The sequence below is a fragment of the Mycteria americana genome, chromosome 1 (genome assembly GCF_035582795.1).
Source record: "Mycteria americana isolate JAX WOST 10 ecotype Jacksonville Zoo and Gardens chromosome 1, USCA_MyAme_1.0, whole genome shotgun sequence".
Classification (NCBI taxonomy): Eukaryota; Metazoa; Chordata; class Aves; order Ciconiiformes; family Ciconiidae; genus Mycteria; species Mycteria americana.
In genome coordinates, this window is record NC_134365.1 from 103,766,214 (window position 1) to 103,792,022 (window position 25,809).

The 25,809-nt window shown below is 37.6% G+C and overlaps 1 protein-coding gene across 15 annotated transcripts in view; it reads left to right on the forward strand.

Moving 5' to 3' along the window:
- The window catches only part of EPHA6 (EPH receptor A6), a 532,902-nt gene that overhangs the window by 266,687 nt on the left and 240,406 nt on the right, over positions 1–25,809 (forward strand). For 8 of the 15 annotated variants that reach the window (XM_075515531.1, XM_075515576.1, XM_075515552.1 and 5 more), the window contains 3 exons: positions 10,994–11,149; positions 20,041–20,376; positions 21,369–21,449. In XM_075515531.1, the coding sequence (XP_075371646.1) occupies positions 10,994–11,149; positions 20,041–20,376; positions 21,369–21,449 (573 nt within the window). Of the gene's footprint in view, positions 1–4,607; positions 4,694–9,025; positions 9,048–10,993; positions 11,150–20,040; positions 20,377–21,368; positions 21,450–25,809 lie in introns of those variants that run through there. The other 7 variants (XM_075515557.1, XM_075515584.1, XM_075515656.1 and 4 more) reach the window with 4 other exon arrangements.

A 25,809-nucleotide genomic window follows, 5' to 3' on the forward strand; every position in this document is an offset into this window, starting at 1 on the left:
AATGGATCTGATATCTGCAGACCATTTTTTCCTCATGCAGAAAGAAATAAGAAATATTTGATACAGTCTAATGCTTGTTTGCAGTGTCTTCTCATAAGGTAAGAGTCCCCAACTGTACATAAGAGTGTAAATGTTTCTGTGAAAACAGAAACCTCCATGGCCTTTCAAGTTGGACACTAATTCCTCTTGAAATGTTATGGAGAAAATCCAGCAAACACAGGTTCCTTCCGTAGTTATAATATATAGTATTTCTTACTGCTGTTTTTCAGACTTCTCTTTTGTAGCATTCACTGCAGTGTTGAGAAACTTATTACACTACTGCCTTATCCCCCCCCCAAAAAGCCCTTCCAGCTACAACTGTAGCCTAACTGCTATTTCAGCTTTCCTTTATGAAAAGCAATTTGATATGCTGAACAGCTCCCAGCAATGTTAAATAAACTACTCCCTATGTGCGTTATGATATGGTGTCCTTGGTCTAATGGATTTTCTTGATTTCCATATTGCTTTAGTCGGAGGACTACAGCAGCAGCAGTTTCCTTCTTTTATTTTTGGAAGTGGTTAAAGAAACCTACAGAAGAATCTGTCCTCTTCAAAAATGCAAGGAGGGATGTGCCACTGCAACATGCATCGCTTAGGAGTAGACATGCTCCACTCGTTTTACAGTGCACAAATTCTTCCATTTGGCCTTGGCTTGTGCATCTACAGTGAACTAAACATGTTAAATAGAAGTTATTAAAGTTTACCTGGAGATTCAAGCATTCTCTCCGCTATTCTGACATGCACCAGCGAGCTTTCCTGACTAGCGCTGGCTACGGAAGTATGCTCCTCCTTTTTGGTCCTTGGTGTTATGAGTTCTCAAATAAGCCAGGGCAGCTGAGTAGAGGAATACTTCTTCTACCCAAGAGATACCCTGCAGCAAAGATGCTGGGGTGCTGACTATTACAGCTGATTATCTAGTATTTCAGTTTTCAGGATTTGCACAGGTGCAGAATGCTCCTTGGCATTGACGTTGTTCCAGGTCACTCAGATACCAGCTTTTTACTGGACAGGACTGAGGGAATGAAGAAAGAATTTTCTTAAAAATAAAGCTTTGCAATAATGGAACAATGATTTAAAAGTAATAAAATACATTATTAAGATTATGCTTTAAAATTAAGAGTTTTTACAGCTTCTGTGGACAGATTTTGGGACTCAATGAGTAACTTCTGCCATTTACTTCAGTGCTGCATTGCCCTGGAGTGTTCTCAGAGTTACATTTCTCCTGCCTCTCTAGTTAAAGGTGGTTACTGGAGATGCTGAAGATGGCTGCTTGGAGAGGCAATGATCTTTTCCTCCCATTCTTTTCCTGCAGACCTTCCTGATCCCAGGAGTATGCACTAGTATATTGCAGGAAATAGCTTCCCTTCTTTTTCACTGCTGTCATGTTCCTTGATTACCATTTCTATTGTGTACCTTAATTAGCCTGACTGATTTCTTTTGTTCACTATCTTCCTAAAACACAGTGATGTTCCTTTAAAAATTATGCAGTGTAGAAAATAGTATTTATACCATCTCCTTTAAAGATTTATGAAGTCTGTCTAATTGTGGATTTTCTATGGGGTCTATCCATAAAATGTCAACAGAAAAAAAGACTAATTTGGGTATGGAGCAGTGCATTTCAGTATATGTATTTCCCACCTCAAACAACTTATTAGATTTCAGGGATCCCCACAACACAGTCAGCAGCACAAAGCAGTAAAAAATAGTTGCTTGCCTCTTCGGGGAGGTGCATCCTGTTATTTCTGTCTTTCTTCCTCCATCACTAATAAAGTACCCCAGTCTTCCAGCCATTTTTGTCACTTGCCATTTCTGTGAGACATCTTGACTTTTTGTTCTTCCCAAGTCCACAAATATAACTGTAGTGTATTTTTATTCTGTGGCTAATAACAGCCTGCCTGTGTATTATTGGGGCTTCACACATTGTTGAGAGAACTTCAAGACAGTGTGCCAGGTGAGGACCTTCCAGCATCAGTGTCCCTGCCAGAAACTGCTGACAGAGATCAGCAACAGCTATGGACACTAGGAGCTAGATTCTGCCTTTACTGCATTTACCAATTAACAAGAGGTCTTTATGGCCACATACAGTACATTTACAGTACATTTAGGCACATAGGTTTTTCATTGCATGGAGGAATCAGAGATCATTGCCACTATAAATAGTGAAACAGCTTTGGGGGTCCTGCTTGAAAATTTTGAGCCAAAGTGTGCAAAGGTCATGTGTGGTTTTTTTTAATGCTGGTTCCTTGTGATAATGCCAGTAATGCAGCGCTGCAGTAATGTGGTAGTGCAGTCTCTGAGCAGTTAAAAACTGGAGTCTTCCCATTCTAATAGCTTCTGTTTTTTACCTAGGCAGCCTTTTTATTGACTCAGATGCCAGAAACAAATGTTTCTCTCAAATCACTGACACATCTTCACTAGTCAGAGGATAATCACTAATTTCTTCCAGACATATCTAAGCAGCATGAAAGCTGCCTTTGTTTTGATTTTTCACTGTTGGAGCTTATACAGGCATATATAAAAGGACCTAACAAAATGAAACTGTACAGTCGTCTCTGTGTCCCCCTTTAGGAAGGTGTATCTGAGCTAAAGACACACACAAAATAAGTTGCCGTAAGTTGCAATATAGCAACTTTCTCTAAAAAATTAACTGTGTTGACTCATCACTACAGTTTATAAAATGTGTTTAGGGGTAATTTTAAAAGGTTGCAGACCCTCTGTAAAGCAGTATAGCCTGTATTATGAATAGCTTTTATTTTTATGGATATGGTCTTGATCTGTAGTATCAATGCTTGATATTTCCAATCAAATGAGCCTCTTTTCAGCTGCTTATAATTTTGCCAATTTTGTATTCATTCATGCTGATACATTCTTACCTGCCACCTACCTGTTGTAGTAGTAAATTTCATTTACTATATTAGTTTCGGAAAAAATAATTCAGCTAGTTCTAAGAATGAAGTGAAAACCAAAGTTTTAAACAAAGTTTAAAGTATTGAAAACATTTTCCATCTCTTTCTTTGTGTAGTACCCATGCATTTAGAATCATATTCTTAAATTCTAGACTACATGAAAGTGTTTAGGATGCTTTTTTATATTTTTTTTGAAAATACAAAAATGAGTCCTTAGTCAAGATGTTTTAAAAAAGAGGTTAACAATATAGAATGTACACCTACAGGAAAAATCTATAAAAAAGGTGACAAATACAACGGGTAGGCAACCTGTGAAAGTATCATTCTGCTTGTGATTAACAAAGAAAAGAGCACCAGTTACATGTATTATTCCTACACTGTCACTTGCCTCCGTCTTGCCTGTAAGTTAAGGGGAAGCCAAAATACAGACAGACAGTCTTCCTCCCAGATCTTTGAAAATCCTTTTATTACTAGGTAATGATAGTCACCAGCAGCAATACGAAAAGCAGCTTAAGTCACTGAGTAATTATTGCTCTGTATGCGAAAAGCAAAGTTTAATAAGATTGTTTTCACACTGCAAAATCTATTTGAGTCACCTCAGTGGCAAACAAGGTGTTTCTCTTTGTTGTTATCAGAAGTGTTTAGTTGCCAACTTAAGCCTTTGAGAAGTAGCTGACAGCACCTTAAGAAGTGCAGAAAAGTATTCACCTGTGCTGTGTAGTACAGATCCCAGCTCTTTGATGAGCTATTGAATTGTATCTAGTATGACAGGCAGTGATAAAATTAATACCATTGACTCTTCTCCTTGTCTGTGTGAGTTTTTTGGATAAACCACAGATTCTTTATAAACATGGTGTGTGACCTGAATCATTGCTCAAGTTATTGTATTGCAACTAATGTTTTATACAGAGAAAAACTGCATTGATGGGAACTGAAAATACTGTTTGATATATACCAATTATCTCTTTTGTCATTTCTTCTAATCATTTTAATAAACAACCTCAATAGAATATTGAAATATGGGAATGACAGAAAATAAGTCACTGGGGAAAAAAAAAGAATTCTCACAAAGAGAAAGAATAATTAATTTCATTTACCTATCTTCATTATGTAGTTATATTTGAGGAAGCAGCCTTATACTTGCCTCTTTTTCTTTCCTCTCCCTTGTTCCTTTCCAAAGTCAAGGGTGTGAGTAATGCTCTTATCTGTTCTCCACCTCAAAGAACAGAAATATTAGAGAGCAGAAGATATTGGCAAGAGATGAGATTGACTGGAGCATACAAACACAGATGCATTTAAGTGCATGCCGAAGCACACAGAAGTATAATCCATCAAATTTACCGCAAACAAAAAAGGAAAATCAGTCTATTGGCCCCCAAAAGTTGGGTCATTCTATCACTGAGTTTCCTAGGGGTGTCTGTTGTCCCTTCCTTACCGTCTGTAGGAACTGAACCAAACTAGAGCCTTGCTTTCTTGATACATGATGTCTTTTATTCTTGTGGTTTCAACTAACCAGCATGTTCCATAATTTAAAAGCTGTCATGGCTCATCTTCCTCCAATGGGTTCTTCATGATGCCTCATGTTTCTAGCAACTCCTCCTGCATATTCTCACTATCATGTTTGAACATGACCCAAAGTGAATCCCGTCTCTTTTTTCACAGTCCATTCATCACCTGAATAAAACAAGGTTCATGTGAAGAAAGAAAAGACATGAGATTACTTAATCTGATAGTACTCACATTCAAAGGTTGTCATCATAGCTTCATTTTCCTAATTCTCTAATATCCTAATCTTGACTTTGTTATAGTATTCTGCTTTTTGTAATATACAATATGCATCTTTTGTTACATTCTTTTCTCTTGTTCTTTTCTATATACTTCTTTGTTCTTTTCTATATACTTTTACTAAAATATAAATTGGTTAAAATAATATTCTAGCTCCTAGTTTCTGCACAGTGGTAGAATAGAACAGGCCTTATTGGATTGCCCTTTTTATAAAGTGATCAGATATCAGAGGGGCAAGAGGACTTTAAAATTGGAATAATTATATATTAACAGAATATAACAAATATGAAAGATGTCAGTCTCGTAGTGCATTAGTGGGTTTCAGTAAGCAATTAAAAAAATGTATGAGGTGGAAAAGCATAGCAAATTATGTGTTTTGGAAAGATTAAAACACCTCTTCCACAGCTACTGATGGTTGCCATTCATTGTAAATGACAACAGAGTCTTCTCAATTTTAATTTGATTGATGAGTTCTCAGCAAGCTATAAAAATCGCATTTTCATGAGAAATGTCTTCCCACACACAGACCAACAAGTGTCAGACATACCTAAAAGTTGCTCCTAAGTTTGCTTTGGACTCCCCTTACTTCAACTAATTTGATAACGGTGGATTCAGATGTTGTAAAACTTAAACAACTGAAAACTGGAATCAGCTTCTTTCTTTCACAGTGACATGCTCCCACAGAGCAGTGAAAATGCCCCTTTTTTTAAAGCAACAAAGATGACCTTTATGACCACAAAGATGAGCACCACATTTGCATTTTCCAGATTTCATGTCTATACATCATACCCACCCCCTACACCCCCTCCAGGCTGGGGAAGAACTTAATGGCCATAACAGTCTCGAGCAGTAAAGACTCTTCTGCAAGAAAACCCACAACTGTATTTTGTAGTAATCGACCCATGACCTTATTTACTGGTCTGGGCAGTTCAAAAGATCCTTAAAAACACTGTCCCATCCAGCATTAGATGAAGCCCTCACTCCTCACTGCCTGAATAGTGCCACGAGACCAGGCCCTGCAGCCTGCCAGCCTATACGCAGCTCAGCCTTCGTCTGCCTTCCCCTGGATTTGGAAGTGTGTCCAGTTTCCCAGATGGATTTCAGTGAAGTATGGATTTCTCTGCACTTGCTATAATATATATCCAGCTATTGGGTTAGGTTATTGAGGCACCACGGGAGCCAGCACCTCCCCGGGTAGTGGCAGGGACTCCCCGGGGGCAGCCAGACAGGGCCTGGCAGCCAGGGCCTGTCCCACCACCTTAGGCCTTTGGTGGTGGGCCGGGCTCTGGCTGCGAGGTTCTGCCCGGCCACCCTCAGCCAGGGAGCAGGGCAGGCCGGGGGGCAGCCAGCAGCAGCCCCGGCATCGGGCACACCTTCCTGGGGATGGGGACAGGCGGGGGCTGGGCCAGGATGTTGGTCCGCAGCTAGGCCGAGCTCTGCAGGGCCCATGGGCAGGCAGAGCAGGGCTGTGCCACGGCGGAGGTATAGCCCAGGCAGGGACCAAGCCCTCAGCCAAAAGCAGCTCCCACAGGCAGGGGTCAGCCTCATGACCTCTCTGTCAGAGAGCCTTTCCCCATGGCCCCAGTGGGATGGGGCCACCCTTGGCTGCACTGCTTCTGAGCTGGCCCTGAGCCCCCACAGCCAAAGCCCTGGCAGGGGGATATGCTTGCGGCCCTTAGGGGTGGTATCAGCCATAGACCGACCATGCAGCTGTGGACAGGGAAGAGTGGCTTCCCACAGTGTCTTGCACCACACACGTACCGTCCTTTTTGGAACAGCTAAGATCGTATCTCATTTTAGGCAGTAAGTGTACAATGCACCTCTAAAGTTTTTCCAGTCTGCTTTAGTAGCTCTGCAAATAACATCAACAGTGCTAAACTCTTTTGCAGCTGCTTGATAAATGTTTTCTCCTCCTCTTTGCCCAGGCTGGGAGGCTAGCAAGCCATGAATCACTTTCTTGAGTTCTATCACTTTCTTGAGTTCAGTCACTTCAAGAGTTCACCAGAGCTTTGCATAGCATTAATTTCTCTTCATATGCATCTGTGTATAATACAAACAAAACTAAATACCATATATTAAACATCTAAATAAGGAAAATTATATTAATTACAAAGTTTCTATAGTTTAAAAATCTCATCGTCAAATCCTGATAAAGCTGTAGTAAAGCACATTTATAGATGTGTCATCTTTTATGAAGCCAATTAAATTATCAATGCTTCTCTGCATGATCTCTGGTATTTCATTGGAGAAAACTTTAGTGTCTTTGAATTGTTCATTCAGATACCCTGCTAATTACTTAACCATTAAGACAATATATTATCTTCCCCCAGGCTTTACAAAAGTCAAATCTCATACAGTTCGTATAATTAGTAACTCACAAAGTCACTTCTGTTAGATAATGTTAGGGAAAATAAGATGCCTCCCAGTGATTTGGAAGTTAGGAAAAAATACTCTGTGGTAACAAAGATAAAAACAAAGTTTAGGGTTTTTGGAATAGTCATTAGAAACTTTTTCAGACAGCAGCTTTTCATAGTTTAAATTTTAGTTTACACTAACCTACGCACAAATAATTTGTGAAATTGATAGGTGCAATAGCTATTAGCCGAGTGAAAAAAAATGTTATGAGAAACACTTTGAAAATACTGATTTATTAACCCATACAAAATGAAACTTTCTGCATACATAAACATCTGGAAAAAACTTCTAACTTACTTGTAATATATTTACATAGGGTACGGTTTTGCGCGGGAAAGATGGCTTTTTTCCTTCTCCAAATACAAAACCGCAACCCATTTATAATTAAAAGGTTTTGAGTTTCTGATTTGCCCATCAGGCAGTTTGTGCACTAATTAATTTTGTGTGGCTGAAACTACCACAAGAGAATAAACAATAGAAATAATAGGAAGCTAGGCAAAATCTGAGGAACTTGGTTAACAGTAAGCATGTAAGTAAGCCTATTGATTAATCCCTTTACAGAGTCGTATCCTAATCCTTATTTTAGATAACGTGACTTTAGGACTCTGAAGTTGAATACAACATCTAGTGCTTGTGCGTGGTTTGATATCACAACCTGCAGTCACACACAGTGATTTACATGCAGTAATTCAATCTGCAATCTCATAGCAGAACATTTACAAACCCCAGTTCTACAAAATGTAATGCATAAATCAGAAATTACAATGGAATGCCTATACCATTGACTCCTTTGTGCAATTTTCCTGTAAATTTTAATTGGAATTGCTGTGAGCTACAGTTGGCATACAGTGGTCTTATAGAGCCTCCACGAAGACACCTAAGGCTAAAGAACAGAGAGATTCTTTTTGTTTTCTTCAGAGGGAGACATATCTCTGAAATCATAGCAGTTGAGGCATTTCCTAAATGAGCTTTTAAAAACCTGGGTAGTAACTGTAGTGCTTGCAAATTTTCTGTGGAAAATGGTAAATTTAGCAATTTTTTTTGTTAATTGTGCCACTGAAACACAACATTTGTTAGAGTCTAAGCTTAGATATGTACAGCAGCTGAAGTGCTATATTTCAGACTCATGCTGCATGTTCATTGATTTGGATAGAGTAACAGTTTATTTTCTTTCACCTTGAATGTTGGCAATCAGCACTGAGTTATCCAGAGAGGTGAGTTATCCCAGGCTTGTGATCATTTGCGGGTTTTCAGGTTGTGTTATTTCATCTTGTTTATGAAGGGCTGGTTTTTATTTGAAAGTGTACAAGAATCATGGTTGTGTGATTCTACATTTGGACAGGAAGAGGGTTATCAATAGCTTTGTAAACTTCCCTTTGAAAACCTTCCCTGATATCTTCCTCTGCCTCAGAATTTGTGGTACATACCTGGCTTAATGGATAAATGTATTTGGGTGGGCTTCAAAAGAAGTAAAATGATCCACATATCCATTATTTTTTTCCCCCATCTTTTCTATGAGTATATATGTGCTTTCTTTTCAGAGACATACCATATCAAAACCATAGTTGCTTTAAATACATTACAGAATACCATTTCAGAATAAAATATTTAATTTTTTGAATTGGAAATGAATCTTCTCCTTGAGTTTTATTTTGGAATAGTGAACTGCTTGAAGTTTAAACAGAATATTTCTCTTGAAAGAGAATGCTGTGTTTCTGTTGATCCAATGTGGTTTGTCATTTGGGGGACAGAAGGGAAGAATGATTTCAGAACTGACAGACATGAATTTCAGAAGTAACAAGGATTTTAAAGAGCACTCATTTTGCTTTGACTGAAACCATAACCTGGAATTGCCAACTCTTTAATCACAAACTTCTTTGTATCGCACGACATGTATGAAAGGTAGCTATTAAAAGCAAGAATTTAGTATTCATGCTTAGATAAGCCAGGGCAGGATTTGGGCATGAGAAAAGAAGAAAGGAGCAGGCAAGTGTAACACCCTTCCCCGCTTTTGCCTCACGTCCTCTCTTCCTTTGTTCCAGCACAGTGAAGAGGAGTCCGTGCCTACGGCCTATATCTACAGTGCTGCCTTCTTCCATGCACCAAACCTGCTGTCTTTCCAATCAGTAGAAAATTACCACTCACTAGAATCACAATTGTATCAGACCAGTAGCCTTCGTTCAAAGGGGAAACCCCTGCTGTTCCCACCCCTCTTATCTCTAACACCAGAAATTTTTTTTTTTCTGTCAGTGACAGCAGGGCAGGATTCCTCCCTAATGTCTGTTCAGCAAAGCCACAAGAACACACTGCGAGGACAACTGCTGAAATTGTTGAGTCAAAATTAAGCTCTTAAAATTACCTTTGAAAAATTGTCTCTTGGATTCTGGTAGGCAATCAACTGTTATCTTTTTCAGTCCCATCTTCTCACTCCTTTTCCCTCAGCTACTAATGAAACTGCTTTTATGTCAAGCAAGTCCTTTGGAATCAGAAGCAAAACTGATCTGTGTATATGTTATCTATGAGTTAATACTTTTTAATAACTCAATATGAACTGACAGAATCCATAAAATGCATACTTTTGGGTACTTTTTAAAGAACACCTCATTTTAATATTGTTATTTTGTCTTATTACAAGGGAAGAAAGTACTGCCTAGTTTCTCTAGCAGTGTAAAGGAAATAGTCTTGAATATGTCAAAATGAGAAACAGCCACATGGATCTTCAAAATCATATTTATAGCAATGGTTTCCATCGTACTGCTGAAGGAGTCAGAAGGAATATGAGTCTGTACAGTGTATACATGTTTGAGTTGGTCTTGCATTTGTTTCAGTTCTGGTTTTTTTTTTCAGTACTGTCTTCTGGGAAGCCAGAAGACAGTAACTGCAATACATGCTGGCATGTGTAAATGTGGTAGCTGGCAGGAGAAAGAAAGACATCTCTGTTTAAACGTGTGTGATGAAGTCTGAGGATAGTTTTAAAATAATATTTCAGAATGCAAACCTGGCAGATTTATGATAAGATTTATTTTAACAAATTGTTTCTGCTTTAAAGGCCAGCGAAAAGGCACGTAAGGTTGTGCTGTGGTTAAGAACGGCAGGACCCCTGCTCCAAGTAACTGGGGGCACGGTGAGCTCTGACTATCACAACATCCCCCATCCCCAGGGCAGCTGCTATCCAGGTTGTTTCCTGGCACAATTAAGAATACCCTCAGGCTTGCAGTAGTTTGTGCTGGAGGGTATTGGCATCTCCTTCCTACATCTCTGAAGGTGGTTATAGCAGCACCTCCCAGCCTCTCATGCCAACAAGGTGCAGAGGACCCAGCTGATGGGGCCCTTCTGTCAGAGGCTTCTCAGGGGACTATGGGCAAGTCAGACCCATCTATAAATATATAGGGATGGCATCCTTGTCTTATCAAGGCATTGTGAGGGTAAACATATTAACATTGCAGGTCTCCATTACTTAAATAAGGAAGCCATATAAATAGCTTTGGCGGGTAAGAAGTTATCTCACTCTTTCCTATTAACATATGGAACCTATGTAAAACATAGATAATGTGCTTTTGTTTAGTGATATTAGTGAAGTTGTCTAGATAACAATTTCAAGCAGCAGTGAGGACTGTCTGTAAATTTGGAAGCTCTCTCTTTTAATGATTTCCCATTATATACCAAGAACAAATTATTTTATTTTTAAGTCCATACACCAAAATAAAAACTGTGAAGAATTTTATGATCAAAATAGCATACATATCTAGGTTGAAAAAGAAAGAAGGTGCATTATAACTGCATGGAACAGATTTTACTTATGACCAAAACTTGCTTCTATTAATGAAACTTATTTTCTTGTTTTGCAGCTTGCAGGCCTGGATTCTATAAAGCATTTGCTGGAAATGTAAAGTGCTCCAAGTGCCCTCCACACAGTTTGACTTACGTAGAAGCAACTTCTGTCTGTCAGTGTGAGAAAGGTTACTTCAGAGCTGAGAAGGACCCTCCAACTATGGCATGTACACGTAAGTCTGATCAGTTCCAGTGTCTGCAATTCTCTTCTCCTGTGCCTCATTTATTTATTTTTGTATTTTTAAAAAATGACATGAGTTTGTACATTTTGTGAAGAATCCCATTCAGGATAACCAAAAGAGATTTTTAAAATCAAAATTCAAACATCATATTTCTATTCAGTCTAGATATCCCTAAAACTACTGACGTGTCTCTTAGTTTGGTAACTTTTTAACTTGTAGTTCTGAGAGATAATACAAAGTATGTAATCATTGTCATATAGATAGCAATGTTGAGTTTTAACTACTAGAATTTTAAATACATGAAAATATGCTTGTACAAAAACTTTCAAAAAAAATGAGGAGTCACATAAAGAAAAAAACTGATATGACATACTCTGCTGTCTCCCCAGATTTAAATGAAAACTATAAGACAAATATCATCCCAACACAATTGAGTAAAAACTAAACTCTCTAAAAAAGACAAGAAAATCATAAAAAGAAAGGGAAAAAGATGTGTCCAGTCAGAAGGAGATATAATTACTCTGTTGCATATCAACTTCTTTCAACAGAGAATTATTCCCTCTTACACAACTGTGATAATGAAAATTCTTTAGATTTTTTGATAATTTTTAAAATACAACATTTTGTGATTTTTTACTAACCTATATTTGTCATTAAGACAAAACTGATGCCCAGCAATCTAGGGGCAGAAATTCTGACTGAGAAGAGATTTTTATTACTTTGATCAATGTGCTTATGTCTAGAAACATAAAGCATAAATTTTCTTTTCACTTAATAAAATATTTCTCATAGATTTTCATACGTGGTTCATTACTCACTGGGATTCATTTATTGATTATAAAGCAACTATATCTGTTTAATCTCAAAACTGGGAACAAACAGCAGCATTTAAAAATCTGCGGGTGAGATACTATATTTACATATAAAAACCTATTATTTAATAAAGACGATTAAAATCTGTTTGCAAATTTTCTAAGATACTTAGTTTTCTGTGTAGCATTTTGTTAGCTCTTTTGGTGGAGGATTTGATTCAAGTACATTTTTTGCCATAGTCCTCTTGTTAAGAGAATTCAAAAAAAATTAACATGTTAAATGCATGAAGTATTTTAACAGACTAAGTATACAAAAAGCTTAAGAGATAAAACCATGAAAACAAAGTACTGCTGCAATAACCATCAATGTATAGTCATAATTTTGGTATGTTTACACTGCGTAAGGCAGCACCATGTAAAAATAACTGAGCTGACGCTAGCAGAATTGAACCACTTCCTGTGCTCATGCTCGTCTCTCCAAATGGTAATGTCCTGGACAAATTGGGAATATACCAGGTAATTTGGAGCTGCGTTACAAAGTCATAGGCATTCTGTAATCCTGAGGTCATTACAAAGACCAAGACATTGTCCATCCACTAAAAGGGAGTGATGGACACCAAAAATGGCATTCCTCAGATCCAAGGCACTTAGCAGAAAGTTATCTAATCTAACTATAGGGTTTTCAGATGGGAAGGGTAAATCTCAGCCTCCAGCTGTTTAAGGGACGTAGGGTTCAGAGAGGCACCCCAATCCAACGCACACAATATGCTGTCAGCTCACTCTGGAGCAAGGCCTATCTTTTGCACGAAATATATGAGGGAATAAACAATGTTGTTTCAGACTTCCCACAGGAAAATGATGATTACAAATAATTCCACTTAAATGAGTGCCCCAAGCACAGGCCATTAAAAACTTACCCACAGAACTAACACACATCCCAGGTGCTCTTGACAGTTTCATGCTTAGAAAGATGGGTTCACTCATGCATTATGCAGATGTGGTTCCATATTATTTATAAGTCATTGATTTTTCATCTCTAGAAGACAGTTCTTCTCTGAAAAAATTTCTCATACATGGCATTAGGTTTCCATAATTATCTTTCAGGGCACAATTTTAAGCCCTGCTACCCATTAGTATTGATAAGGTAGGGAGGAGCATGAGAGCCCTGTGGCATCCGGGAGCAGGTACCTACAACACCCCAGTGCTTTCCCAACAAAAGCAGAGTGCTGAGAGCTGCTTTGGCCAAAAACTGTCAGGGAAGACTTGCTGCCAGACCTCTCCATTCCTGCTGAGGGTGTCAGCCAAAGCAACCAAGTGAGTGGAGGCAGGGAAGAAATCAACCACAACAGAGGTTCCAGTGCCCCATCTCACCCTGACTTGGGAGAAATAAGAAATAAAGGAGACAGTGAACCACATTCTAGTTTCTGCCTTGCTCTTGGTTCAGTGCCACCATGCATTGCCTCTCGTTCAGCCTAGACTGCAAGGTATCAGTACGTCATTGACTGTAACAGCAGATGTATTCATCTTATACCTACGATGATGATTATTTCACTAATTGTCAGCTCTGTTAATGACACCGAGACTCTTGACAGGCAGACTGCACTCTTACCTTCTTGCACATCATCAGTAATGAAGAGTCTGCAGGCCAAATTATTCCCTAAATGATATCTTTAACCCCACTTCTTTCAAATTATGCTCTCAGTTATTAAAATTATGTTTCTGTCATAAATACAACTTCCTTGCCTTCGGTGGGTCTGTGCAGATGTGGCTAATTTAAATTTAATAAACAAATATACAGCTATGAGTAGAATTTAGATTGTTCCTTCCAAACTGCCATGCTTTACCATAATAAAAGGAGTTGAAAAGTTAGGAAAAAAAAATGAGCCAATTTAACTAAATAGAGAGAAAAGGCTGTGCAGTCAGAAAATGCCTTTTCTGCATAACCACTTTTGGGGCAGATCTGCATTTTTTATGTTCATTTGCAAATGTGTATCCTGACATGTGATATGTGGCATAAGAAATTAGAATTTTTTCTTGTGACTTTTTAAATGAGAATTAGTCTTGAATTAAACACAGAATGAATAGTGGATTCCCCTTACAAATTTCTTCATATTCAAATGTTTTGAACCAGCTGTATTCATATCTATTTCATTTGCTTCCCCAAGTCCTGCAGAGCAATATGCCTGAGATAGGTAGATATTTTATTCTCTCTCTCTTTTCATTCCTGTATCGGGTTAGACATTATTCCTCACTCCAGAATTTTTCCTCAGTACTGGAAAACTTGCATATGCAGCATTATGGAAAATAAGGACCTTGATTTAAGAGACTACGAAATTAAGAGTTTAGCTTCAGGCATCCACTGTTTTCAAGATGAGCTTCAAATCTAATTTCATTAATTCTGTGAAAGTGCATACTGTATGCTTTTCCAAAATTGTACAGTTCCCATTTTTACTTCATGTAACTGTATTTTGTAAAAGAAGAGTGTGCACTTTGCAGAAAAGCATAATAGAAAACTAATTTTAATAAGAGGAATGAAAATTACATTAGGGTATATTGTTAATCTCTTTCTCCTAGCCTTTTTTTGTTTGATTGGCACTTGTTATCAATCTCTTGCTGCTACTCTTTCTCCTTATTGTATTTCTTTGCCATATGTGAGTACTCTATCAGTGATCTCTCTGCATACACAGTGAGCAACAAATAGCATCTAATCCCCTGTCTGATTACTCTGTACATAAACTTTAACATTTCCCACTATAATGTAATTGGATAAATTGATCCATCTTTTCAAGGTCAAAGGCAGGCAGGCTTATACTGGGTGTCTGAGTCTGAATGCATCTCTTTTCATGTTATGCTTAAACAATTTTGAACCCAACAAACTTACGCTCTGTTCAGTAACTTCTGCCACAAACTGTATCCTCTTTTTTTAAGAGTCGACACTGTATTCCAGCAGCAAAATCAAGCAACTTGCTTGAAGTCTTTGACTCTACTGCCTCTATTGTTATTTTTATATATATACTTGTTTGCAGCTTATCATTACGCTCAGACTTGGAGTATTGGTTTGCAGTCACTGGCTTCCATTCTTCCTGCCTGCCTCACAGAAAAAGAATAAGTGATTCTGGAAAGGAAAAAATGTAATACAGCATTCTACATCAAGTGACACTATTTATCTATGCTACGTGTATGTATGTATGTGTATAAAAAAGTAATTATGAACTCAAGGGGCACAGTCAGATGCTGATTCTGAGTACTCTCAGAAGACAATGGTTAATTTTTGCCCTTCCGCTGTAAATTCAGTAGTCAAATAACACACACTTCTGTGAGTCCAATAGTTGGTAACGGACAGTTCTCACTTAAAAAACAACGTTTTTTCCAGCCAGTCATCCCTCTGTAGTGTTTAAAATACTGCATTGCCCTCACTAGACTTCTGCAGCGTTGGGTTTGCTTCTCTCTCCTTCCATAAAGGGCAAAATGCACTTCACCTTCACAGACGGAGAGGATACTCAAAGCAAGATGAGGTGCAAAGCACTGCATGAGGCATAAACTCAGCTCTGTTGCTTTTGGAGTGGGCCTGCTTCTCCATAAGACATCAATGCCAGTCTACTCCACAGAGAGTGTAGAAATACTTCTTACATTATAATTTGTAAATGAAGCAAACAACATTGCTAACGCTTTGTGGGCTGTGTTTCATCTAAGAAGAAGAGCTGCATTTTTTCTAACGCTCATCCATCTGAACTGTGTTTTACTCTTTTGCATAAAATCCAAAGTCATGAATTTTGCTGTGAGGAAAGGATCCATCATTTTCACCAATATACTTGTTTTCCTTAAAAATCAATATAAGGAGATCCCCAAGAGCTTTGCACAGATATCTGCAGAAGGCTTATTGCTGCCAAGTTTTCCAATGTGTCAAATAATCTTTGTATAATTTATAAATGATAACAAAGCAATCAGACCACATTCATAAAAGCCCAGTGACACATAATTTAGCTGAATCTGAGGATTAGAATTAATTGTCTCTCTTTGTTCCAAGTTCTAAATCTTAGTAAATGATTCACTGCATGTCATTACAGCTTAATATTTGCATGAAATCACAGTTTAACTGGCATAATTTAACAGCAATTAAAAAGCTATTTAATCATCATGCAAATTGGCATGAGGGGCCTTGAGTATGAAGGGTGTCTGAGGTTTTTTTCAGTATTTGCAAGCGGACAGTCATATACTTTCAGACACCCCTAACATAATTGATAATGTTCTCCCTATTCATTGAAATATGAATGTACAATAATTCGTGTTTTCTCTTACAATTGAGGATGAAGTCCCAAATCATGAATATAACAACCTTCACTCTCTAGTACAAACAAAAAATAAATTTAAAAGAAAGGTTATTTTATCTACTGTATTGGCTCTTCTATTGATGCCATCTAGATACAGCATAACAAAAATCTGACAGAAAATTAAAAGTGACAAAGCCAGAGAAAACTCTCCTATAGCTCGGATTCACATTAATTCCTGTTTCGGCCTGCCAAAGTTGATGAAGTAACATAAAAAAACCCTGAGCTATGATGACCCGGTGTCATAATATCTATAGTTTATGTAAGATTAAATTTAAGCCAGTTTCAAAACATTGGCTCCAATCCTTTGAGCAATTACACACATGCTTAGTTTTAAGTGCATGAGTATTACCAATTATTTCAAGGGGATTACTGATCCGCTTAAAGTTATGCACATATGTAAGTGTGATTAAGGCTCATCCTCCATATTCCTAAAACTCCTCGTTGGTTTTAACAGTGGGAATTTGTTAAGACCAGTCATTATTTAATTCTCACAGCATGTTTTTAGAGGAAGCATAATTATTCCTGTCTTCCGCACATAAATAATAAGAACTGAAGCTGAAGTAATCTGTGCTAGTTTTAGCTTATTCTGATCTCAGGACTGTTTTCTAGAGTAGCTAGAACCATCAAGCTCACAGTAATTTTATGGAAAGTTTGGAGATTTGTAAATCTGAGACACTCTAAGGTTGTAGGGGCTTTTGGACCACATCAGTATCTTCAAGGCTGTACCTTGTCTCTGTTTTCCACACCGTTGGAAAATGATCTATCAATATAATTAGCCTTTGTTAAACAAGTTGCGTTTATAAATACTTATATATTAAAGTATTTCAAATGCGTCAGTGTTAGACTTAGCACAAGGTCACAGTCAAAGGCCAGGAAGGAAATACTCAAAATATTCTCTGTGACCATAAAAATTGCAAATTACAAAAATAAATTTCATCTGACGGGTTCCAGAAATATTGATCTTCAGTACCAATGAGCCACGTACAGTTCAGCTACATGATTCCTTGATACGCTGAAAATAACTGGTCTTTACTGTCAGGGGGTTTTTAGCTGCTAACTGTGAACTTTGCACAGATAGGTATACGAATAAATACTCACACATTCAAAATATTTTAAACTTTCTTGTCCACTAAAAAAATGCAAAGCGATGTAACACCTCCAAATATTTGAATTACCAAGTGCTTGAAATCCAGCAGCTAACTCATCATTTACTTTAGGGAAAAATCATTTTAATGAAAACATAGTCTCAGTTATTTAAAGTTACAAATAAATGCTAGAAACAAAAAAGCAACTCAAGTGTTCAACTACAGTTCACAGAAAATTTTAGCATTTATTGGTTCACATTATCTCTCCCACGCTGTACAAACTTTTTTCCCTTTATAAGCATTCCAGCTTTTATACCCACATTTATGTCACATAAGTAAACTAATAGCGTCACTTAAAAATTACAAATGTTGGTGAATAGTGACCTTTTTTCTGCAACTATTATTGCCTCTTTCCTTCATTAGTATTCATTCTTGCCGCTATGTGTAGATACAACTGTATAGATCTTTACTACTATGTAGTTTATTAGTAAAATGTAAGATACAGTAATGTTTTCTGTTAATGTATAGTCCATTTTAGTATTCAGGGTCATCTTCAAGAATTAAGAGCTTGAGTAAATGGATTTATTTCAGTTGTAGGTGTATATTTCAGAACCACTCATGGGCTTGATTTTCTAAATCACTACATTTTGTTCAGTCAAATAAACAGCTAAAAGTTTGAAATTCGAATCAGTGTATCAGTGCTGTAGTAATTGCAGATCTTAAGGGAAAAAAATGGAATTGAATTGTTAGAAAAAAGGAGTATATTTTTAATTTTTTTTTCTGAGATTTGAGATTGTGATTTATGTATGAAATGTTAGGAGGAGCTTTGATACTTTGTTTTCCTTCCTAATGGAAAGTTCTGACATTTAGCTGACCATCCTTTGGCCACAAGGTCTTGCCCTCATCCTACAAGTTGTTGAACTGGAATTTACAAGAGTGTTGATCAATATTTTTGTTTGTTTGTTTGTTTAGTTCTTCTCTCATTGTCTTAAAGTTTTTATGAAAGACATTATGATATTTTAATTATCTGACTCTCTCAGATTTACTGTGCCACTCAATTTCTTAGGTGAAATACACTCTGTGTAACAATTAGCTGGTGTCATTTGCAAATGTTTCATATAGCCTTTCAGTCTGCTTGAGAGGCCCTGAAGTACTGAAAAGCTCACTTGAAGTTTGAACAGTATCTCAATCAAAACTTTATACTTAAGTCTTGCTGGCAGGCTGTATAAATCACGAAAAGCTGCAAAGCAAGCTGAAAGTTTTCAAAGTTCCTCTACCGATTGGCTAAGCAATCCATGTGCACCGTGATTTTATGTTGAGAGCTGGGAATATAATGCTTATTCAACTCATTCAGCTCAAAAAACCCCAGAGATCGCCAGTTGAGTTTACCACAGTCATCTTACATATATCAAAACCTGGAGTATAAGGCCTTGCATTTTGCTAAATCTGTGTTTCTTACATAATTTTATGGGCATATTTTGGGTCTATATACAAATTGCTTTTGAAAACCATGTGTCTGTAAGTGCTTGGCCGAAATATGTTAAGTGGAAGAAGAAGAATATAATAAGAAATGGAGACAAGATTATTCAGACTTCCTTTAACAATTTCTGCCTTTCCTTCACCCCCTCGCTAATTCCTGAAAAATCATTAGGTGGTAAAGTTCTTCCATCAGACTGTGAAAGCTGATATATAAAGCCTCAGATGATTTACATGGGATCCTACACAGTAAGTCAGCATAACAACTTAAAACTTCTTGGATGTACCTTGACTATTGTGGGATCCATGGGAAATGGTCAGTCGTGGTTCGTCCGACAGTACAGAGAGCTTTACCACCTGCTTGCTAGCTGAGCTTCCCTATACTCTGCCTCCTGCTACTATGTTTGCAGCCCTCCTCACAGTCTTCCAGAATTACTTTTTCTCCTGCTTTGCGGCCATCCTTTTAGATCTTTAGCTTGCAAGGTTGATGTCTTCACTGTTATACTGATGCTGATGAGGTGCCAGGTGGGAAAGAAAAAACTTATAAACTGTCTCTTGTGCCTAATAGTCTTGGCCTGTTGCCACCTAACTCTGTTAATGAGCAGCAGCAAAGAAATCCCTGGGGATAAGCACTGAAGGATAGAAAAAATATCTGGCACTGCAGAACTAATACAAACAATTTTACCTCTTGTAGGTATTCCAAAGCTGTTATTTATTTATTATTCAATTTAACTCTTATAAAACATTAAAGATTATAAGTATCAGAAAAGCCTACATTACTAGACATAAAATAAAGAAATAAATTCAGTGGTTACAGCTCTACCCCAGTATCCCACAAGATCAAGAGATATTTAGTGCAAATTTGTGTTATCAAGTCTAGGTTTGACATTCCCAAGTCATTTTTATGTTGCCTTAAGTGACTTCTGAATTAATTCTAATTTATTTAGATTATTCAGCTTTTTATGATCTCACCTATTTATTATTCCTGCTTAATTTTCAAGGATTGTAAGTATATAGAGAATTTTTAATTTTTCCATTGAATTTGTTATTGAAACATAACTCTTTTAACTTCTATTTGCAAATAATTGCCGTAAGACTAATATATTTTTTCATGTTGGTTTTTTTTTCTCCAAAATAGACAACTGTCGCTTAACAGCCTTTTCCCTCCTTCTCTGCAGGGCCACCTTCTGCTCCGAGGAATGTCATTTTTAACATTAACGAAACAGCTCTCATGTTGGAATGGAGCCCCCCGAGTGATACCGGAGGAAGAAAAGATCTCACTTACAGTGTCATCTGTAAGAAATGTGGGTCGGATGCCAGCCAGTGTGAGATTTGTGGGGGAGGTATCCGTTTCATCCCCAGGCACACAGGTCTCATCAACTCCTCTGTGACGGTGCTTGACTTTGTGTCACACGTGAACTACACCTTCGAAATAGAAGCCACGAATGGGGTCTCGGAGCTGAGTTTCTCTCCCAAGCAGTTCACAGCTATCACGGTTACCACAGACCAAGATGGTAAGTCCCAGCACTGCATGTCTGTTCCTGTGCCCCTGACATCTACACACTTATTAGGGGGATCTTTTTGTTTCTTGGAAGTCTGGGTCAGCAAGTTAGGATGTTTTGCAGATTGTTACACGTTTTTAAGTGGTTTTGGTGAGGACTTCCATCTCCTGCTGATGAGGGCATTACATGCTTCTGGCAGTTGGCCCTCGGCCTCAATACAAAAGGCACAAAAACATATCTTCCTGTTTAAAATTAAGTGCAAGATTTAACAACCTGAGACTAACTGTATCAATGGTTCATCAGAACTGGAGTCTGCATCTGGTGCTTTTCCAAGTCTTTCCTTACGATTTCTGTTTTGAAAGAGTAAAACACCACAGGTTATCTATTGCAATTTCACAATTCAAAGGTGAAATGAAAGTGAACTAACTTCCTTTTAGTATCCATGTTTCATGGTACTAATACAGGACGCCCCCCTGTAAGATATTTCAACATCTGTATGAGCCATTCCCTTAGGGGAGGTATGCTAATAGATTTTTTTTGTTCCTTTAATTGTCCACTTTGCATTATTGTTTTTGAGCTTTTTCTTCCCCCCTTTTCAGTTCAAATTCATGTTCAAGGATGACCTTTATGAGAAACATGGGAAACTAAAAGAGCTCTATATTTTTATTTCTGCAACTTTTTCCTCTTCCATCTTTAGAAATAGTCACTGTGCCAGCAAAGAGCATCATAGGTTTCCAACAAAGCAACCTATATAGCAGTGTTATCTTCTGGCTTGTGTTACTGTAGATGAGAAGGTTATTTCAAAATTATCCCTCGCTGACATTTGTTCCAGAAATGTTTTTCACCTACTGTGCAGTGACATTGCAACTGTAGCTGAAGTGTTTAATGTAGAACAGGAACCAAACTGGCAAAACTACGGGTTTGAGTAGAAGACCTTTGATAATATGAAAGTATTTAGTAAAAGTGCTAATGTTCAGGAGGATCCTGTTATGTTCCACTTGTAGGAAGGCCCTGGGTTCTTTCATTGATCAGCCTAGCGAAAATCTGCTTACCTATGTATCTGGGACAAGTAGTTTTGTTGATGAGTAAGTAATGACTTGTTTGCCTTTGGGCATACAAAAATTAACAGCTTGCTGTGATGGTGATGATAATGACAATGGTAATACTAATAATATTCATTAAAATGGATTAGAAGAAGCATGAAAACTACTCACTCACTGTTCATGTGATGATGGTAACAGAAGAGCTAATTATATAAGATGCCTAATGATATACCCCTTGCACTGAGAATTGCCTTAAGCTCTTAGGCTATGTATCACGTTGTGAACCTGTATCTCTCTTTTCCTTTCTAATTAAAGGAAAAAAAAGTGGTACCAGAAACTACCCCTATGTGTACTTATTTTTAGATGTTCTGTTACATGGTACTAAATGCAAGTCACCAAGCGTGCACAGGTGGAGGTCACCAGAGATATGGTTTGTTTTTAAACTGGCTAACAGCTGTGTGAACACAGCTTGTGATGTGTATTTAAGTGGTGGGCTTTTAAAAAATGTCGTTTGCTGTTGTCTGTTCCTGGTTTAAGGATATAGATTTTCACTGCAGTTTACTCAAAACAGGGTAAAGACCAATGTTTTGATAATTTGTGACACACTGACAGTAAACTCTAGAGTGTAGGCTGCTTGCATTCCCTATAATAATTCTTACATTACTAAAAGTGGTATTGGAAGGGCTTCAGAGAATTTAAGACCAGATTTCCAGAATATCTGTCAGTTTATTTGGATATAAAAAGACATCTTTGCAGGAGAAAGCATTGTAATAAACGAAATGGAGGCATCTATAAAATGTAGTTATAAAGATACAACCATTTTTGTACTGTGTAGTTGTATAAAATCATAAGCACAGTAACTATATATTTAGAAGTAAAAGAGGGAAAGATAACGTCTTATGAAATATGGATGAAAATTAATGGGGTTTTTGTTGATGGAAATTATTGAGAGGACAATAAACATTTTTTGTGAGTTACTTTTAGTCATAAATAACAAGTGATATGGTGAAAGCTAGGGTATCTAACCTCAGAAAAGGAAGCTGTAGAACTACAGCTTAGAACGTTGCAGAGACTTCAGTAATGTTTATAAATCACATTGAAGTTCCCAGATAAAAGGATTAGTGACCTTTTTATTTTTATTGTTAGCCACCTATTAGTAAACAATTTATAGTTTTGCTTTTGCCACATTTACCAAAAATAGTAAATAATCGCCTTTCTATTGCATTTTTTTCCCCAGCTATACCACCAAACAGTAAACTGACTGTTGCAATCTTTCCTTATCTTAATTATACTGAAATGGACAGTACTTATTGCATGGTGTTGCAGGTTTGTGCACATGTTCATATAAAACAAAGATCCAAGTTTATATGCATGATGTAACAACAAACCAAAAATATCTTAATGTGTACAGGGACTGCATTACCAGAAGTCCAAACATACTGGTTTAAAACAATTTTTCTCTTTTGATGTGTGTCTAATATGAAAGATCTAGATCTATAATAAATTATACCTACACAACATATTTATCCCGTGTTCATACTACCTTTTTATATGTAATCTTTTCATACATACTGTTTTAATGTTTTTGGTATAGACATTGCATGAAGTGATAGACCTCTTTAGAAATATATAAATTGTTTTCTTCAATTGTCATATCTTTGTTCAGAATCTAGAACAATACCTTCAGCTGTTGTAAATCCAGACCATTCTGTTAGCTGCAATAATTTACAGTAGCTGAGGAGCTTGCATTTTATTTTCTTTGAGCATATTGGATTTACTTCCCTCTAGTGGCCCTTTCTTTTTGATGGTTTATGTGAAATTAACAGATTCTTCTTTAAACATGCAAAATTATTAGCTTGTTCTTCAGTGTTTTTTCTCTCTTTTTGGAGAAGATATTGCTGGTGGCATTTTGCTGAATAAAGTAATGCAGTGAAGGCTACCGTGGGCATCCATAGAAACTGAAGAATTGTGTTCTAAGACAGTTAGTGAGTAGAGTAGTCTGAGAGCATCAAAGAGGGAGAATATTTGCTGACAGGAGCAGTGAACTAATTCAAAAGTGATTAAGGCTCATCTTTATGCACAGAGCTCTACCACAACTAATATTAAAATCTTAACTGCCTCCTCATGCAGTCACCAGCATCAACAAGATTAAGTACACTGCTCAGCTCTAACAATGACAAGAAGCAGACTAAAGGAAAATAACACTTTGAAAAGACTTTGCAAACTGCATCGTGCAAACCTCTCTGCAATTTGATGACTAAAACATTACCAGACCTGATCAAATACTGAAAAAAAATACTAACATTACTCTGAGTAAGTCATATAAAATTAACTTGGTAGTATTCATGACTTTTTTAGTTATTAATTTTGTCCAAATATTCATAAATTCAATATCCATGGTTTGGGTTTTTACCCCCGGGCTTCATAAGGAAACAAAGTTCTGTGGTCACATTATCTGTCAGGCACCATAAAGAACTGTGAACCCATGAGCCAACATGAGTTCAATAACAGAGAAAAAGATTTCACAGATTCTATGTTCTCTCAACAGAAGTGTGAAAAATGACCACTTACGGTCACCAACCTGTTGGTTGGGTCTGCAAGTCGAAAAGCAAGGTTCAGCTACGTAAGGTTTGTGTACTGGACTAGAGACGCCAGCTGACCAATCACTTAACCTGTCTATTGCCTAGTCGGTAAAGAAAGAATATATATAGTTCCTGCATGACCACAGCACATGCTGTGTCTTGTCCAGCAAGTATGGCAAATGAGGATGGGGTAGGAATGTGTTAGGAAGCATAGATGTTGCAGATGGGGAGATGGGGGAAGTGAGCTATATGCTACTCTTGCATAGCTTTGTTTCAAAATGTTTTAAGATATCAAAATAATCCCTACTTTAAATTCAGATAAATGGACAGATAAGCAGAACGAGATTCTGCTCAGAAAAGCACTTAAGCAAAGTCCCTGTTCAAGGAAGAACATTAGCACATATTAAGTGCTTTCCCAAATCACTGCCAAAGTAATTTGTAAACAACTGAAAGGTAAAACATGTTTTCAAAAAAAGCCTCATCAAAAAATGTTTAACAATACTGTTGTTCAGAAAAGTGCCTGGATGCCTTTTCTTTATGGGAGAGAGAAAGTTTTATACAGCAGTAAATATGCTGAGTATGAAGTAATTGTACTCAATCGACTTTAAATCATTGTGTGAAGAAGCAGAGAATTATATGCTGAATTGTAATTTATGTTTCTCTTATGACTAATGGAAGGAAGAGACACCTCACTGTATAACTTTCTTAGCATGCCTTAGAGTCTGCATTGCCTAAAGAACATTCAGAAGTACTTGAGGTTTTTCATACATAATTAAAGTAGTAAATAATGAATAATTAAGCAAAACAGAACTTAAAACAATAGTTCCTATTTCCAAATAATAGTCCACATACACATTCACTTAGTGGGAATTCATGTGTTCTATTACTTGAGAACAGAGGGGTTTTTCAACATTACACTATGCAGAAGGGGGAGTAGAGTCGTGAGACATATCCTGAGTATATGATTATACAGACAGATAGTGGCCTGCTCCATTTCGGTCCGCCATTTCAACTGCATCACTGAGGAGCGGCACTCCGTAGCTATAGTGTTTCTCTGACTGAGTAGTTTCCTCATTGTCCGGTCTGCATCTTCACCGCATCGTGTCCCTCCTGTGGAACTCCATGCTGGCAGCGCCCAGCTTACCTTTCGCCTGCAAGTCCCACAGCAGTGACCTCGCCTAAAATCACCATCCAGCCGTGGGATGCTTTGCGAGCATCATACCATTTGTGGGCTCCTTCTGCATGTGTTTCCTGCCTTGGTGGAAAGCTTACACTAGGGAAATACTCCTTCTGCCATTGCGTCCCGGAAATCTCGTTTTCTCCCTCCTCAATTCTGCAGTTTGAGAGTGACTCTGGTCTCCGTGACATCAAACAGCTGCTACCAGTGGACAAAGTTTGAGGCATGAGACTTCACTCTGGCTGGGCACACACCCTATCACTACATTAAAGACCTGTCTAGTTTTGCTGTGTCTATCTAGTGTTGGCAGCCTGTGACTAGCTGAGGTTTTCAGGCAGACTCTGAACCTGCAAATCTGGCAGGATTCCTTTGTCTTAATACATTTTATTTTGTGAGCCATTGGCAGATATATCCTAGGTGCTAAGATGTTTCCTAATCTGATGGTAAAATCTTGCCAGTGTCTGAAAGGGATTGCCTTTCATCTAATTCCTTTTTCAAAATGAGTTATGGCCAATTCATTGTTCCTAGTACAGGTGGCTCCTCAGAGGTATTTGTAGCCCAGTGTGGATGGTCTGTAGCAACAGCAACCTCTTATCACTCTCTTAGAGCTGTGGGAACTAAGGAATGCATGGAGGGATTTCAG